General features: G+C 41.5%; 1 protein-coding gene across 1 annotated transcript in view; it reads left to right on the top strand.

Annotated features, from left to right (window-relative positions):
* Svep1 (sushi, von Willebrand factor type A, EGF and pentraxin domain containing 1) overlaps nucleotides 1–16,536 on the top strand; it is a 163,801-nt gene that overhangs the window by 85,039 nt on the left and 62,226 nt on the right. The window contains exons 13-21 of the mRNA NM_022814.2: nucleotides 892–1,013; nucleotides 3,325–3,433; nucleotides 4,906–5,070; nucleotides 5,628–5,861; nucleotides 7,908–8,069; nucleotides 10,098–10,259; nucleotides 13,169–13,330; nucleotides 13,950–14,041; nucleotides 15,167–15,263. Coding sequence (NP_073725.2) covers nucleotides 892–1,013; nucleotides 3,325–3,433; nucleotides 4,906–5,070; nucleotides 5,628–5,861; nucleotides 7,908–8,069; nucleotides 10,098–10,259; nucleotides 13,169–13,330; nucleotides 13,950–14,041; nucleotides 15,167–15,263 — 1,305 coding nt within the window. The remainder of the gene's footprint in view (nucleotides 1–891; nucleotides 1,014–3,324; nucleotides 3,434–4,905; nucleotides 5,071–5,627; nucleotides 5,862–7,907; nucleotides 8,070–10,097; nucleotides 10,260–13,168; nucleotides 13,331–13,949; nucleotides 14,042–15,166; nucleotides 15,264–16,536) is intronic.

Raw genomic sequence — 16,536 nt, 5'->3', positions numbered from 1 at the left:
TCCAATGCAGGTGACAGAAAATAGTAGATTGTATGGTGTCTTTAGATTTGACTAAGATTCAGAGCTGCTGAATCTGTGTAGGTGTGGAATGGAGTGTGTTGGGGAGGGGTAGTGGAGGATCGAACCCCTAGACTGACTACATCCTAAATCCTAGCAGCCTATAACGTAAGCTTTCACTACAAGAGCAAGATTGCCTTTCTGGAAATTATATTTTCAAAGATTGCGACTGCACACAATAGTTAAAACTTTTAAATGTCTGTTAGTTGAAAATATAAGCACATAATAAAAACTTAGATAAATTTAAACAACTTTGATGTAGTGCAGATCAAAGGATCACTTGTTCACCCCACTGCTGCTTTTCTCATAGGACTGGAGGTTACAGAATACCAGATCAAAGCAAACTCACGGCAGTAGCAAGGCCCTGTGGTTTATTGTGGCCAGTGGATGCCTGGGAACGGTCTCGCTGCCACCTCTCACTATAAAAAAAATCTTATGAATCATGTCAGAATCCCAAAAAAAAGAAAACAAATTCAATTTTACAAATATTCTTTAAGTCAGCATATAAAATACTAGCCATCAGCATGGAATTATCGTGCATGTGTCTTAATCCCTGTAGAATTAGCCCTCCTCTAAGATGCAGGTTTGGAATTTCAGCTCTGGGTTGGGACTATAGCTCAGTGACAGAGCACTTCCTAGCAGGAGAGCAACAAAGAGAAGGAAGTCAGGAAGTAAGGGAGGAGAAGGGGGAGGGGGAGGAGGGAGGAGGGGAGGGGAGAAGAGGTGGAGGGGAAGGAATGGGGATGGGAAAAGAAAGGAAGGAGAGGGAGTAAAAAAGTCAAATTTGTGTTGAAGCTCTACCCAACTGAAGCTGTTTTGCCTTAAATTTTCTAGTAAAACGTTTTGCAAACCATGGTTTCAAGTCCTTTGAAATGCTATACAAAACCACTCGCTGTGATGACATGGATCTGTTTAAGAAGTTTTCTGCAGCATTTGAGACTACCCTGGGGAACATGGTAGGTCCCAGGAGTCTTTGGCTGTGTGTTATTTTGAAGGATACTACTAAGGCTGCCTTCACTTCTCTGGGTCTCTCGCAACTGAAATGTCCATTCCTGAGTGTGTCCTTCTGAGTGTGTCCTTCTGAGTGTGTCCTTCTGAGTGTGTCCTTCTTTGGGATCCAAATTTGTATTTGTAATTACTTATTCAATATAGACTTCTGAGATAAGTTTTAATTCAATTGACAAACTTTCTGAATCAAAAAGTTTAAAAATTTTAGGGTCTTTCTGGTTTAAAAATGCTTGCTTTATTATTTAAAGTCTCACACACACACACACACACACACACACACACACAGAAGGGGTGGGGTGGGGAATCCCAAATTTTTAAGTTATATTATCTTAAGGACTGGTTGAACATATGAACATTTTTGTTTTTGTTGCTGTATTTTGGGTTTGATTTTGGGCTTTGAGAGAGGGTCTCACATAGCTCACAGTGGCCTCAAAGTTACTCTGTAGCCAAGGATGGCCTGGAACTGCTGTTCCTGCTGTCTCCACCTCCCGATTACACTGTAGTAGCTCTCAATCTGTAGGTTGTGACCCTAAGACCATCTGTATCTCAGATATTTACACCATGATTCATAACAGAAGCAAAATTACAGTCAGAAAGTAGCAATGGAGAGAATTTTGACCTGGGAGGGGTTACCACAATGTAAGGAACTGTATTAAAGGGGCCTAGCATTAGGAAGGCTGAGAACCACTGGATTACAGGCTTGTACCATCACACCCAGTATATGTTACAAGGGATTGCATCCAGGGCTTCAAGCGTGTGAGGCAAGCTCTCTACCACTTGAGCTATGTCCTCATACAAAAGGATGTTCTATTGTATGCATTATTGTGTAGGTCTCAAGATAGTAATGCAATAACCTTAGCTGAATCAAATGTCCAGAAGGCAGGAGCCATGCTTTTGTCTGCCAGAGTGGGTGGACATTTGTTGATTTGCTAATAGACATAATAAAGTGCTGCTTGCTAAATGCAAAGTGCTGTCATGAAAATGTTCAGTGCATAAGCTGTCATATACTTAATAAGCCCTTGCTTTAAAATGTCTTACTTAAGCTAACTTGGTAGAGCTACATTCCAAATAGGAAAATCAGTGTCACCATTGCCGGAGAACGGAGGAACGCCTGTGTTCATCTGGGTCACTCTGAGTTACAGGTCTGTAAAGGGCAATGACACATTCATAGTATCACACCCTAGCACAAACTAGTGAGCTAGTGCTCAAATAATAACTAGAGCTCACACTGGAAACTGTGTGAAGTAACTGCCATTCATGCTACTGGCCTTCTTTTGTCTAAAACAAACTACAGTAGGTTAAAGACAATAAAAATGGATCAGAATGTGACAATGAATGCCCGTTCATTTGATTAGTAGTCAGAATCTATGTTCTATGGGATAACCTTGGCAAGCCTTATGTACTTGTAGACTTCACATCCCAGTGAATGACATGAACAATAAACCAATTACAAGGGAAATAGACAAAATGCCAGGCTGAGAGTGCTACAGAATAAGACAGTACAGCGTATGGGAAACTGGTGGTGTCCTGCTGGGAAAGAGGAATGAAGAGACGAGAGGAGAACCACTTGGCAGCGTAGGAAGCATTGCTCATGACATTGCTCATGACACGGCTTCTACAAAGGACCATGAGGGTGGAGCTGACACCTTGTGAGGCTTCAAGAAGGCAGAGGGGACACGAGGGTCTGGAAACAGAAAGAAAGCCTCAGAGTGGGAGTTCCCTTTCCAGAAGACCTGGATTTATAATGTTCCAGAATCATTTTCTAGAAAATAGTCCAGAACTCTGGAAAGTTGGATTTCATTTAGAGCAAAGGTGAAAAGAATATAGAGAAAATATGACCTTATCCATTTTTCTTTTACTGATGGGGAGTTTCAGTGAACGCAGGGGAGAGACAGGGGACTAGAGAGGGTGGGACATAACATCAAAAAATGGGGCTAAGGGATCTAGGGTAGTCTCAAGTCAGAGTTAGCCCAGGAGTCCTGGGCTTCCTCTGGTGGGTGACATAAATGGAGATCAAAAAGTATGAGCTTAATACTGGTGATCTGAGACAGTGAGGGGCTGAAAGGTGAAGGGGCGGAAGGGAGGGAGAGAAGGAAGGACGAATAGAGGGAGGGGGGTCTTTTCATAACATTGTAGAGATCTGTAAATATAAAGAGCCCTCCCTCATCCCGTTGAGGGAGACGTGAGGTCCTGGGAGCCAAGGGTTGTCCAGAAGTGCACAGGGTTGTGAGCGTGCTCTGCCTTCATCTTCACCTACAGGTCCCGTCCTTTTGTAACGATGCTGATGACATTGACTGCAGACTGGAGGACCTGACCAAAAAATACTGCATCGAGTATAATTACAACTATGAAAATGGCTTTGCAATTGGTAATCATATTATCTAGCAGCGCTGATTTGCAAGATGGATCAGCAAAGCAAAATTGTCCCACAAGAGTGGTGGAAACAGAAAAAGAAAATTTAACTTTTTTTTCCATCAAGTAATTTAGGATAGCTATATAATCTGATCCTGTGATGATTCATTATAGATCTCTTAAATTTTGGTGTGAAATAAGTCACTTTAAAATATTAGTGAAAGCACTTCAGGATAAAAGTCACGGTGTGATGGCAAAATTTTAAAAAGTGACCTATTACTGAATGTGATCATAACAGTTACAAAATACTTAAAGAATATTTTTCTTTTTAAAAAATATAAAACTCAATGCTGTAGAAACTTCCAGTATTCTACAAGGGTGACACTAGGGAGAACTCCCAGCAATAATTTTTATATGGCTTTCAGTTGGCCTTGCAATTAAGCCATTTATTTAAAATAGTCCTGCATGGGAAATATTCATAGTTCTCACCCAGGTTATAAAACCCAGTTATTAAAATTCTAAATGTCCAAGTCTAACCAAAATTTTAAATGTTTTTCCAAGTAGACAAAAATTTTTATCAAAGATTCTCTAAGTATGGTAAATCAACTTTGAGTAATTGCTACATAGTATTTCTGGGAGACTGTGTAAACTGAAATCACAAAAATTCTTATTCCAGCTTTTTTAAATGCATGCAGAATGCCAACAAATCTCTGAAGAAAGTTTACCTAAGTGGACAAACAGGCTCTTGAACACAGCTTGTTTAAAGATCTTATTAAGTGTCAGTGTGGCCAGAGCAACGTGAATATCACATAATTAGCTGACTTGATTAGTTGAGTCAGATATTAAAGAAGACTAGGGCATGTAAATTGTTCCCCTCTTATTACAGACAAAGTTATGAAGCCAGGCTCATTGTCGACATCTATTAATGAAGGAATTGGAGTGCAGGAAGATGAAAGCAATTTGGCTGACATTACACAATCAAATGTCACACTTCATAAACTGAAAACCTGGTGTCTGGCGTCAATCACAGTGGCATCAAGGTCACTTTAGAAGTCACACATATCCTTGTCTTCTCTGGAGACACAAACCTTTACTTCTAGTCTGCCTATGCCAGCTTCCCTACCTTCAATATGTGAAGCAGATATCCTGAATAACATTTATTTTTTTAAAAAATAAGTCTCATTGTGTTCATTAAGCTTATAAAACTATTAGAGGAAGACACAGAAGAGAACTAGGAGCTGATTAGAATTCTGCGCGCACACACACACACCCATTACCCCTAAATTGAGGTTAATTACCTGTTAACTTAAAGAAGTGATGAATTCTATATACTTTCATAGGTAAAAGGATAATATATATTAGTCTCTAAATTAAATGCAAAATGCCCCCCAAATGACAATATATATACACCAGGGACATTGAGTAAGTGGTTAGCGTGGAGGAAGAGGCCCCTGTCTGACCACTTGTTTCTCTGCCCACTCTCATCAGGACCAGGAGGCTGGGGTGCAGGCAACAGGCTGGATTATTCCTACGATCACTTCCTGGATGTTGTACAGGAAACACCCACCGATGTGGGCAAGGCCAGATCGTCACGGATTAAAAGAACTGTCCCATTGTCTGACCCCAAAATTCAGCTAATTTTTAACATCACAGGTAAGAATAAACTTTCTATTTGACAAAGCAATATGAGGCGAAATTTGGGGCTGGGAAGCTATTTCTGATATTCATCATGCTTTATGCTTGTTAGGAATAACTCTGGAGATGAGGGAGCAGCCTGCTAAGCATGGTCATTGCTTTGCTGTTTAGTGTCACAGAGCTCTTTCCTGGCTCTTACAGACACAATCACCTGTTTTGCTTGCATGTTGACAGGATGAACTAAGGTGCCCGTTTTTAAAAGCAAGAATAAAGACTAATAACTCAACCTGTGATGAATTCCCGAAACAGAAGATATTAACCCAGACTCTAAGAAAAGGATTCAAACAGATATATTTTGTTTTTAATACTACCCATGTGTGACATATCCAGCGAGAACTGGTTGAATTTATTATAAATTAATTTTTCTAATGAAGTACTTTAATATATGATTTCATTGGGGATAAAAATTATTATTATAGTTAGTACTTGACACATGCTTTATATGTGTGAGTGTGTGTGTGAAAGTGTGGATGGGTGTGAACATGCATGTTTAATTTTGTTGTGTTTTATCTCAGCTAGCGTGCCACTCCCAGAGGAAAGAAACGATACCCTTGAATTGGAGAATCAGCAGCGACTCATTAAGACATTGGAAACAATCACCAATCGCCTGAAAAGCACCTTGAATAAAGAGCCCATGTATTCTTTCCAGCTCGCCTCGGAAACAGTGGTGGCTGACAGCAATTCCCTCGAAACAGAAAAGGCTTTTCTCTTCTGCAGACCAGGCTCTGTGCTGAGGGGGCGCATGTGTGGTAAGACTCCCCTGGGACCTAGCTCTTCACTGTGCCCTGGGTCAAATGAGCTGGGCACAGACGATTTCCACGTGTGTTTACAGAACGTTGATATGGAACAGGCATTTTGCATTGTTGTGTGGTCCTTGCTATACTATATTGTCTCAAGAAGCTGAGTGCACACCATGGTTGGAGACAAGCCAAGGATTTTGATGTGAAGGAAACAAATCTTGTTTTCATTTCTAGCTCTGTAAGCCTCATAGTGATGCTGGAGAAATGCTCAATGGTTAGAGCACTTGCTGCTGTTGTGGGAGACAGAGCTTAGTTTCCACATACACACTGGGCATCTCACAACCACTGGTAACTCCAGCTCCAAGAAGCTGATTCCTTCTTCTGATTCCCTCTTGTGGCCTCCACGGGCACATGTGTTCATGTACACACACACACACACACACATACACACACACACACACACACACACACACTAAATCTTAAAAACAAAAACGGCTCCATAACTTTTTATCAATTGCTCCCAAAACAGTAACTCACATATTTGGCCACTTCTGTCTGTCAGGTGCGTGCCTCTCCCATTTAATATCATTCAGCACCACTATGATGCACCGTTAACGTCAACACACAGCACAGAAAGCTAAGGCCAGGGAGATACTGGACGAGCTCAAAGGCAGAAAGTGGTACGACAGAAACTCCTAACCACACAGCCAATTATAGTGTTTTGATTTTCTTTCAATTAAGGTAAAATCCACATGAATATTTTAAATGTACAGTTCAATGGCACTAAGTTCATTCACAGGATGCAACCATCACTTGTCTATTTTCAGAACAACTTCAAAGTTGCCTGTATGCACTAGTCACCCCCCTTCTTCCTCCGTTTCCCCGTTGCCACTTATCTACACTGCTACAATCTGGATAAACTCCAACCTATTTCTATCACACACACACACACACACACACACACACACACACACACACCAAACACCACACCATGAATGACATGAATCTCAGGTTAGCCTCCCTTAAGTCCCAGGACTTAAGAATCATGTTCATGAAGCCTCCTCCTTACGTTCTAGCTATCATGCCTATAGCTTGCTTTTGCTATCCCTAGTGTGACAAAAGTCAACTCGTTCAAAGCCGTTGTTATAAGCCTACTCTGGTTTCATCTTCCCTCTCCAAGAACAATCAGGAATTGACTTGACCAACATTTCTCTCATCTCAGTGGAGCCTTCAGACCTGTGCTAACATAAAATGTTTGTGATGCAGCATGGCTCCGCTTAGGGCCCACCCAAGAAACAATGCAACGGCCACCATAGCGATAGAGAATTAGTAATCCATTTTCAATAGGCCCCCGGGTAATAGTTGAATTCATTAGCATCTCCAAATCACCTGGTAGGAAGTTCAGGTGTCTCTCTAGCAGGCTTTGATAACCACCTGCTCAGTGAGTGTAACGCTCTATTTGACCTCAGAAGTTCCTTGACACTATGAGTTCTAAAGTGTGCCCGTTGCCTTGGAGCCTTTTGATCAAAGGTTTTATGCCTAAAACGCTCCCTCCGAGGGCAAGAATTCTCTCTCTTGTTTAGTCTTTCTGTGTTGATCTGACTTCTGTGTCTGGAAATGACACTGCAATGGATAAATACCTTCATTTTATTGGGGGGGGCGTTGTGTGCAGAGAGATAATTTAGAAACCATTTTCAATATCACAAAGCCATCACAAGCGTATCTAAATATTCATTCTTTTATCCTTGCCTTTAATTTTTTCTTTGTTAACTATACATTTTCTATAATGCTTTCCTCCATTTTTTTTTAAAGCCCAATCATATCAATCCTGATTGGTCAATAAAATGTATACACCGTCTCAAAAAAAAAAAAAAAACCTACTACTATTGTTTTTTAGCAATCATTATCTGGAAGGTTTACCGAATGTGAGTGTAAAACTCTTACAGTGAAATTTAAGCTAAAAACAATAGTACCTAGAAACATGCTTCCTGGGGAAAAGGAACCGAAGGATGCCATGGTTGTGGGACTTGAATTTCCTGCCTGCTTTGTCCACAGTCAACTGCCCCCTGGGAACCTCTTACTCTCTGGAGCATTCCACCTGTGAAAGCTGCCTCATGGGATCCTACCAAGATGAAGAAGGGCAGCTGGAATGCAAGCTCTGTCCCCCAAGGACTCACACGGAATACCTCCATTCAAGAAGCGTCTCTGAATGCAAAGGTAGAGGCTTAAGGTTTGACCAGAGACGGTTGGATTCCGTGCCCAGTTGTAACAGGAGGGAGGTTTCTCTGTCCATCGCTTGGTCTTGGTCAAGGCTTCTGTATCAAAACACAAATTAGCAATCATACCCATTTTTAATGAAAATTTTACATGGCACAGGAGCCTTTAGAAATGAAAACACAAAGAAACTCGGAAATGTGTGTGTGTGTGTGCACGTGTGTGCACATGTGTGTGTGTGTGTGTGTGTGTGTGTGTGTGTGTGTGATGCTGAGCTTGATGATGAGGTGAGTGGCTGTGTAGAAGTACAAAGGGACAAAGAGTAAGAAAGAGGGTGTTGCCAGGGCCTGTTTGTCTGTGTTCTCCCTGGGTCCTAGTGTCTTCGGAGGCAAGGGTGCCCCTTTCCTCTGGAGAGCAAAATGAACAGGTCTCTTATGGTCTCAAGATCTACTGTGAGAAAGAGAGAGACAGGGGGTTTCAGAGAGGCCTGCCTGCTTCTACAGTGCTCTCACATTCCTTTAGCTTAAAATATTCAGTATGCGGCCATGTGTGGTGGCGCACGACTTTAATCCCAGCAGGCAGATCTATGAGTTTGATGCCAGCCTGGTCTATAGAGGGAGTTCCAGAACAAACAGGGCTAAACAGAGAAATTTTCTCTCAAAAGCGAAACAACACTAAAAAACATCCAGTATGCCGGCTTCCATGCTTTGCAGTAGAGCAGCGGTTCTCAGCCTGTGAGTTCAAACACTTTTGGGGGTCAAAGGACCCTTCAATAGGGGCCACACATCAGATATCCTACACATCAGATCTTTACATTACAGTTCTTAAAAGTAGCAACATTGCAGTATAAGGTAGTAACAAAAATAAGTTTATGGTTGGGGTCACCACTACATGAGGAACTGTATTAAAGGGTTGCAGCATTAGGGAGGCTGGGACTTACTGGGGTAGAGGGTTCTTAGCCCTGTCTCAATTCATCAGTATAAAGAAAATGAAATAAGAGCAGCGTTAAAAGCAATTCTCCACATCCTTTCTTGTAGTTATAAAGCACTAAGTGAATGTTTCCCTGGTCCAGAAAAATCATTTCTCTCTGCTTGGAACTGTGCCTTGCTACATGCCCACCCCTCTCTCAGCCACATTCATTAACTAGCCTGAAACTTTCTCGTGAATCTCACACTAATTAGTAGGAAGGACAGAAGGACGTTCATGGCACTTCGAAATCAAGTTAGATGTAGACAGCATCTAACAAATACTGCTAGAATTGTGTTTGATATGATGTGATCAATTATCTATTGACTTGGAAATGAATCCCAGTGGACACAGATGAATAAATTCTTGCCTCTAGGAAATGCAGCGTTTTCCGCATTTCTCCTTTTCTTCACAACACAAGTCTCTGGTGGAAATGTTTTCTTTCATAATGAAGGTTAACAGGAGACACACCTCATCTAACTGTTTGAAATTTCTCCTCCATGCTATGGATCTGAAGGCAGTTGTTCGTGTTTATCGATAAATATAAATTCTAGGAGGTGCTGGGTGATTGGAAATGCCCCAGGACTGTTAGCAATGATGACAACTAGAGTCTGTTGGAGACAATGAAGGAAAAGACAGTGGGTCAATGAAGTTGTTGGAGGAGGCAGCAGAATCCATCCTCCCTGGAGATGTGCACTGCTGTGTTTAGATGGATGGAGGCCAATCTGAGTTTCCCTTCCTGTCCCTCTTCACACAGCTCTCCCAGTGCACAACTTGCTTTGAAGATGGTGCCTCACTGTGGTCTCTATTTTGAACTTTGTTCAATGACTATTAAATACTCTGTGTGGTGAAAACTCTGATAAGCAGCGATGGAAGGAATTGGGCATATGTCTAAAACTTAGTGGTACACAAAACATAGGAGCTCTACCTTGTGTTACTGGCTATAGAGGAAGCACTCGTGTTTCCTTTTCTGTCCTGCCTTAGATTGGGGGAGATCTACCCTGCACCCAACTAATTTTAAGCAGCTTCATCCTGTTACTCATTGCATGGTATGTTTCTTCTCAGCTCAGTGTAAGCAAGGCACCTACTCTTCCAGTGGGCTGGAGACCTGCGAATCGTGTCCGCTGGGTACTTATCAACCGGAATTTGGATCCCGGAGCTGCCTCCTATGCCCAGAAACCACCACAACGGTGAAAAGAGGAGCCGTGGACATCTCTGCTTGTGGAGGTTATCACCCATGTTTTAGATGCTTATATTTATTTACATATGCTAAGTCCTCTGCATGGAGGAGCGGGTGCTTTTAACAAAGCCGAATGTCCACAGTATGCAAAGAATGTAAATAACTGTCTCTTCTTGGGGAGTTCCTCGTTTCCAGCGGTCAGCACTTCAGTATAAACAACAGATTCTCTGTATATAGCCCAAGACTTCTGTAATAAGCACGAGGTTGCATGGCACCAAAGACATGCAGGTTTATGGGTTCTGTCCCTGGGGTATTCATTCACTGGGTAAATGTGCATTTCTACCTAGTATTCTGGAATGCCAACCTTTATAATTTCCGGGTTCACATTGTGGCAGCTACTGGTTTAAACAGAAATGAAAAGGTCAGCATTCCACTTTGAATATCTCGACCACCCTAGCTGACTATAGTTACCCAACCAGAAATTCCTGAAAATGTAAACAAACAAGAAGATAAAAAGGTCACACTGTCTCAAAACCAGAGTTGACAGTCAAAATTGATGGATGATATGGGTTGCGGAGATGACCGAGTTACTACAGGCTTGCTGTACAAGCATGGGACCTAAGTTCAGATCAGCAGCACCCATGTGAGAAGCCAGGCATGGCAGCACACGTGTATTCCCAGCAGTGGGGGTGGGGGCAGGAACAGGAGGACTCTGGGGCTTGTTGATCAACCAATCTTGTCTATCCATGAGCTCCATGTTCAGTGAGAGATCCTGTTTTAAACAATAACATGAAGAGTGATAGAGGAAGATACCCAAAGTTGACCTTTTGCAGCCCCCCACACACACAGGTGTACACACACATGAACATATACACACATATATACACACAAACACACTCAAATGTCTACATACACATGAACACATGCACAAATGCATCATAATAACAGTGTACACACACATAAACATACACACACACATGAACACACATATAAACACACACACACACATACACACACACACATATTCAACCTGTTGCTAGAAACTCCAAGTTTGTTTCTCTGTAAAGCTAGTGAAGCTGTATTTAGAATAAATGGTTGGTTAACTGCCTCTGAAGTAACAGAGGGTAGCTAGAATGAGCAGGTGTACGTGATGACATTTAAAAGTGTGAGTCCTCTCATTCTTGATTCTTTTATTTAAAACTTAAGGTTTACAGCCAGAGAGTAAAAAGTTGTTTTCTTATTGGAGGGGCCATGTTCCTAAGAGCCAGCCTCCTTCTAGCCCTGCTCTCCAGGCTACACAGCGAGGCAAGCACACATCTCCATACACAGCTATAGGCAAAAAGAGACCGAGATTCCTGGGAACTGGCCAAGTACGGAGTTTACTTGTGACCAAGGGCGGGGTGTGTCTAGAGCTGAATCTGAGCTAATGGAATCCTCAAATGGGAGATAAATGTTTTAGACTTAACAGATTCCTTGAGTAGTGTTCATCAACCTACGGTTTTACCAAAGCTCTGAGAAGAGAATTTTTCTAAACGGTGGTTGAAGTGTATAAACCTTGCCTGTTGCGTCAAAGCAACCTCCAGTTTTGTTTTGTGTTTCACTTCAGTGTCAGACAAAGCCTCACAATATGCGTGGGATGGATCTGCTAAGCGCTCTCTGGTTTTGCCACTATGTGAGCTAATTTTGAAAGAAAGTCTGCAGTAAAATAATTCGGCCTGTGCCCCAACTTCCCCTGACCACAAAGCAATTGGAATGTGTTATAGGGAACTGAATTCATATTTGACTTTTCTTCCAGTCTCCTAAGCAAGCCTTGAGGTTTGTCCAACATTAGCTTTGCAATTAAGCAGTTCTAATTCCCAGAATGTGGCAGAATTCTGGTAAACGCCCCACACCTCCTCGTAATTCCCACCATAGTTAGCCACACTCAGTTCACCATGAGGAGAACCGGGACTAGCTCAGCATCTTCTGTAGGTTGGGACCAACACTGCTATACTTTAAATTGAAGTATATATGATTTATAAAATGGACCTTCACATACTTTCTCTTAGGGTTCATCTCCCTTCCTTCCTTCAATCTGTCTTTCTTTGTTGTTGTTGATTTCCTTTCATTTATATTGATTTGTTTATAGATGTGTTGTTCTGGTTTTTTGTTTGGTTTTGTTGTTGTTTGCTGAGTTTATCTTACATTTTGAGAGGAGCAGGATTATACCATCTCTCACTCTGACCCTTCAAGATGATGTTAAAATAGGAACTGAGGGGAAATTAGTGACCTCTGGCACTAGCTTTGGAAACATATTAACTTGATCATCTATTTATTTGTATACGTTTAGCAGGCATGGCCTATGGCATGTTGATCCCATACCTATGTGCTCACTGAAGTCAAACAAGCTTACACATCACACCATCTTACATTATTATACTTTGTTCCATGGGAAAGGTTCCTGAAATCTATGCCATTGGTTTATAATACAGTATTATCAAGTGTCCCTTAAACTTATGTAAAGGCCAAATTTATTGAGATCCATGGCTACATTTGTTCTCCTTAACACCATCTATAAATGATACTTGCAAGGTAATAATTCCCCCTGGTTATCTCAGTACACTGTTTCAATTTTGGCCTTTCTATTAATATTAGTATTAAGTGAAGTTTCTACATTCTTTCCTCATGATCAGAACATTAAGGCATGTTTATACTGTGTATGTTTAGCTTTGTATTATGTACTAAATAGTACTGATATGAAAATATGAGCCTGTCTACTGCATATATAAATATAGACGCAGCATTTCTCATCGTATACATTGGTTGACTGATTTAATTAGGTGTCTGGGACTTCCTTTTCCAAATCTAAAGAGCTGACACAAGTGTTTCGGTAACTGGCTCTCAACTGAAGTCTTGGGAGCTTATTTTAAATGTAATGTGTAATTCCATGCACACAAATGATTTCTTTTCTTCCCAGTGCCCTGCCCAGTAGGAGAATTCTCCCGTTCTGGGCTAACACCCTGCTACCCTTGCCCTCGAGACTATTACCAACCCAATGCAGGGAAGTCCTTCTGCCTCGCTTGTCCCTTTTATGGAACTACAACCATCACTGGCGCCACGTCCATCACAGACTGCTCAAGTAAGTTCGGCCTTCATCTACAAACCCCATGTTGAATCTTACCTGTATTTGCCTCTCTGGTTCCTTCTGCTCCCAACATCACCATTAAGGGTAGATTCTGGTATCTGGGCTTATTAATTCATTCTTCTGTGATCTTTTAAAACAATTTTATTACATTTATTTATGTATGTAGTACCTGTGTGTGCGTACTCATGCGTGCATGCATGCATGCACACATGCACGTGCCACAACTCTCATGTGGCAGGAAAACAATGTGGAGGAATTCACATACTTTACAGCCACTACCACGTGTGTCCTAGGATCGAACTCAGATGGTCACGCTTGTCGACAAGTGCCATTACTCAGTATGCCATCTTACCAGATGAGTAAGGTCCTCTCGATGACAAGACTAGAAAAATTATTTTGGAAACATTGCACTTGGTAACTAATATTTCTCCCCCAGAGCCTAGGATGGAATGACATGCCTCCTGTGACTGTGTTTTCCTGTGTAATATTACTGAAACAAAATAAGTATGGCTTGACTCACTCTGCAACCAGATCTTACCCAGAGTATCTGGAGAGAGTTTAATTATGGGCGATACCTACCACACGCTGACATTCTGCCTGTTTGCCTTGTTAGGTTTTAGCTCTACTTTCTCAGCAGCAGAAGAAAGCATAGTGCCCCTCGTGGCCCCTGGACATTCCCAGAACAAGTACGAAGTCAGCAGTCAGGCAAGTCTGCTTCCTACACAGAAAATTTCTTTGATGGGATGCTTGAAAAATAATTTGCCATTCTATGTATCACAGAATACTGGGCTTGAAACATTAATCAGATTATGAATATTGTGAAGGAATATTTAGTTATGATTCTTAATAAGAATTTTTAGAAATACAGCATTAGATGTTCTTAGTATCAAAATTTGGAATTATTTTCCCAGAAATGCCTGCTCAGCACTATGAACACGTGGGAGGCTTTGATCACTAATTGAGCCATTGCTGGAAAGGCGGGGCAGGGGTTGGTTTACCAAAGGCTTTTTTTTTTTTAATAGAGGTTGAAGATAATTCAGCTTTTATTTCAAAATTATTTATATATTTTTATGACCAAAGAAATTGTTCCTTGGGATAACACGTGAAGAATTAAGTACTGTCACTCAGGAATATAACTAAGCCAATTGTTCCCTCTGTGCATGTGCATGTGCATGTGAGTGTGCATGAGAGTGCACGTGTGTGTGTGTGCATGGTCCTGAGAACTGAACTGGCAGACTCACCAGGTAGGTGTCCTGCCAAAGAGAATATTCCCAGGCCTGCTTTCCAGTTTTGTTTTATTTTTTAAGATGCTATGTCAGATATCTTGGGTCGATTCTGTCATTACTCTTAATTCATCCTGCTTGAGATCTTTGCCATTTGATGGTTTTAAAGTCAATGATACTGTATTTCTTCTGTCATCTTCCCACAGTCTACCATAGTAAGCTGCTGGAAAGTGAGCTGGCTGGATACAGAGAGCTGTAGGACCCTCCAAAGCATGGCATGATGGAGTCCACTGGCTACTTTTAAAGAATGGACTTCACACTGAGGCTCTGTAGTAACTGGCCTTGGTTAATCCCTGTACATCATATATTTTAAAAGCATCTCTAAGGGATTCTAACATGCAACTCACACGTAGGAACACTGCATCTGTTGACCTCACTGTAGAATCATCATTTGTTTCCATGCAGGCTGCTATGGTACAGCAGTGACCCCAATAGCTTGAATGAACTCACCTGGAAGCACCGTGGCAACCTTCTAGTTCCTCAGTAGGAATGCTCTGAAATGACCTGAGTGCTTCCCTGTAACACATGTCTTTTCTGCCCCTGGTAGGTCTTTCACGAATGCTTCTTAAACCCCTGCCACAACAGTGGAACCTGCCAACAGCTTGGGCGTGGTTATGTCTGTCTCTGCCCACCTGGATACACAGGTACCATAAAAGAATACTAATTTTGTCATGTTTCATGTGAAATTGGCATGTGTAGCGAATCAGACTTTGTGATGCTAAATACAAACCATGTGAGACACTAGACAATGCTAATGAGAGGAAATATCGGGTTGAACAAGATAAAAGGCATGCATATCTAACAGTCTTCTTTGTACAGTTTGGAGGGAAAGTGGGGGGAAACTTCATCATGAAGCTAACACTATAACTGGGGCGTTAAGTGGAATAGTCTGGGAGTCCTATTCAAAGTTTTGTTCTAACACAAATTAAACTCATGATGTTCAACTTTGTCCAACAGAAACATTTTAAAACAAATTCCTAGGTTCTCTCCTTGTTACTCAGCTGTGAAGTTCTTCTTCACCCATGAGAGCTATACTTTGTTTCCAGCTTCAGAACACCTGGGCTTTGGACTAGAGGCTCTAAGAGTTATGCTTACTTGTAGTTTGGTTCACATTGCAAATGTGTCCAGAAACAATTTTAGGAGAAAATAAACTGCATCTTAAAATTGCAATTAATTAAAAAATAATCTCTTGGTTTTTTTAAATATGTCTTTTGCTTCAAATGAAAAAGTTATGTGACAAACTCTGAAAGTTTTTCATGGAAAATTATATTTAAGTAGAATTCACCAAAAAGAAATAGGCCAAAGGAAATTTGGAAACAAAAGACATCCAACACTAGCAAGAATATAGACATTCCAGTTACCACAACTGGCTCTTGGGTGTGCTTTCTTTAAAAAAAAATGTGCTGACATTTCATAGGAAATATAGAACTTGCCATGTTCATGGTACATGCCTGTTATCCCTGCATTTGGGAGGCAGAGTCAAGGAGATCTCTCTAAGTTCAAAGCCAGTTTAGTCTACAAAGTGAGTTCCAGGCCAGCCAGGGATACATGGTGAGATCCTATTTAAATAAGAAGGAAGAAGGGGAAGAGGAAGAGGAGAAGTAGAGGGGAGGGGGAGAAGGAAGAGGAGAACAGGGGAGGGGAGGGGAGGAGATGGATGGATGGATGGATGGATGGATGGATGGATGGATGGATGGATGGGTGGATGGATGGATGGATGGATGGGTGGGTGGATGGGTGGATAGATGGATGGATGGATGGAAGGATGGGTGGTTTCTGAGGACTCTACACATGAGTGGCCATTTAAAGAAGGCATATAAATACCACTTCTCATACATTAGTGTACCATAACTATTTGGGAGGCTTGAAATATGGCATTTCTCTTTTGTCTTGAGGTGATGCTGATGCTGATGCTAG

This window comes from Mus musculus, chromosome 4 (genome assembly GCF_000001635.26).
Source record: "Mus musculus strain C57BL/6J chromosome 4, GRCm38.p6 C57BL/6J".
Taxonomy (NCBI): domain Eukaryota; kingdom Metazoa; phylum Chordata; class Mammalia; order Rodentia; family Muridae; genus Mus; species Mus musculus.
Note: the sequence above shows the minus strand (reverse complement) of the source record. Positions and strands in the feature narration are given on the sequence as shown.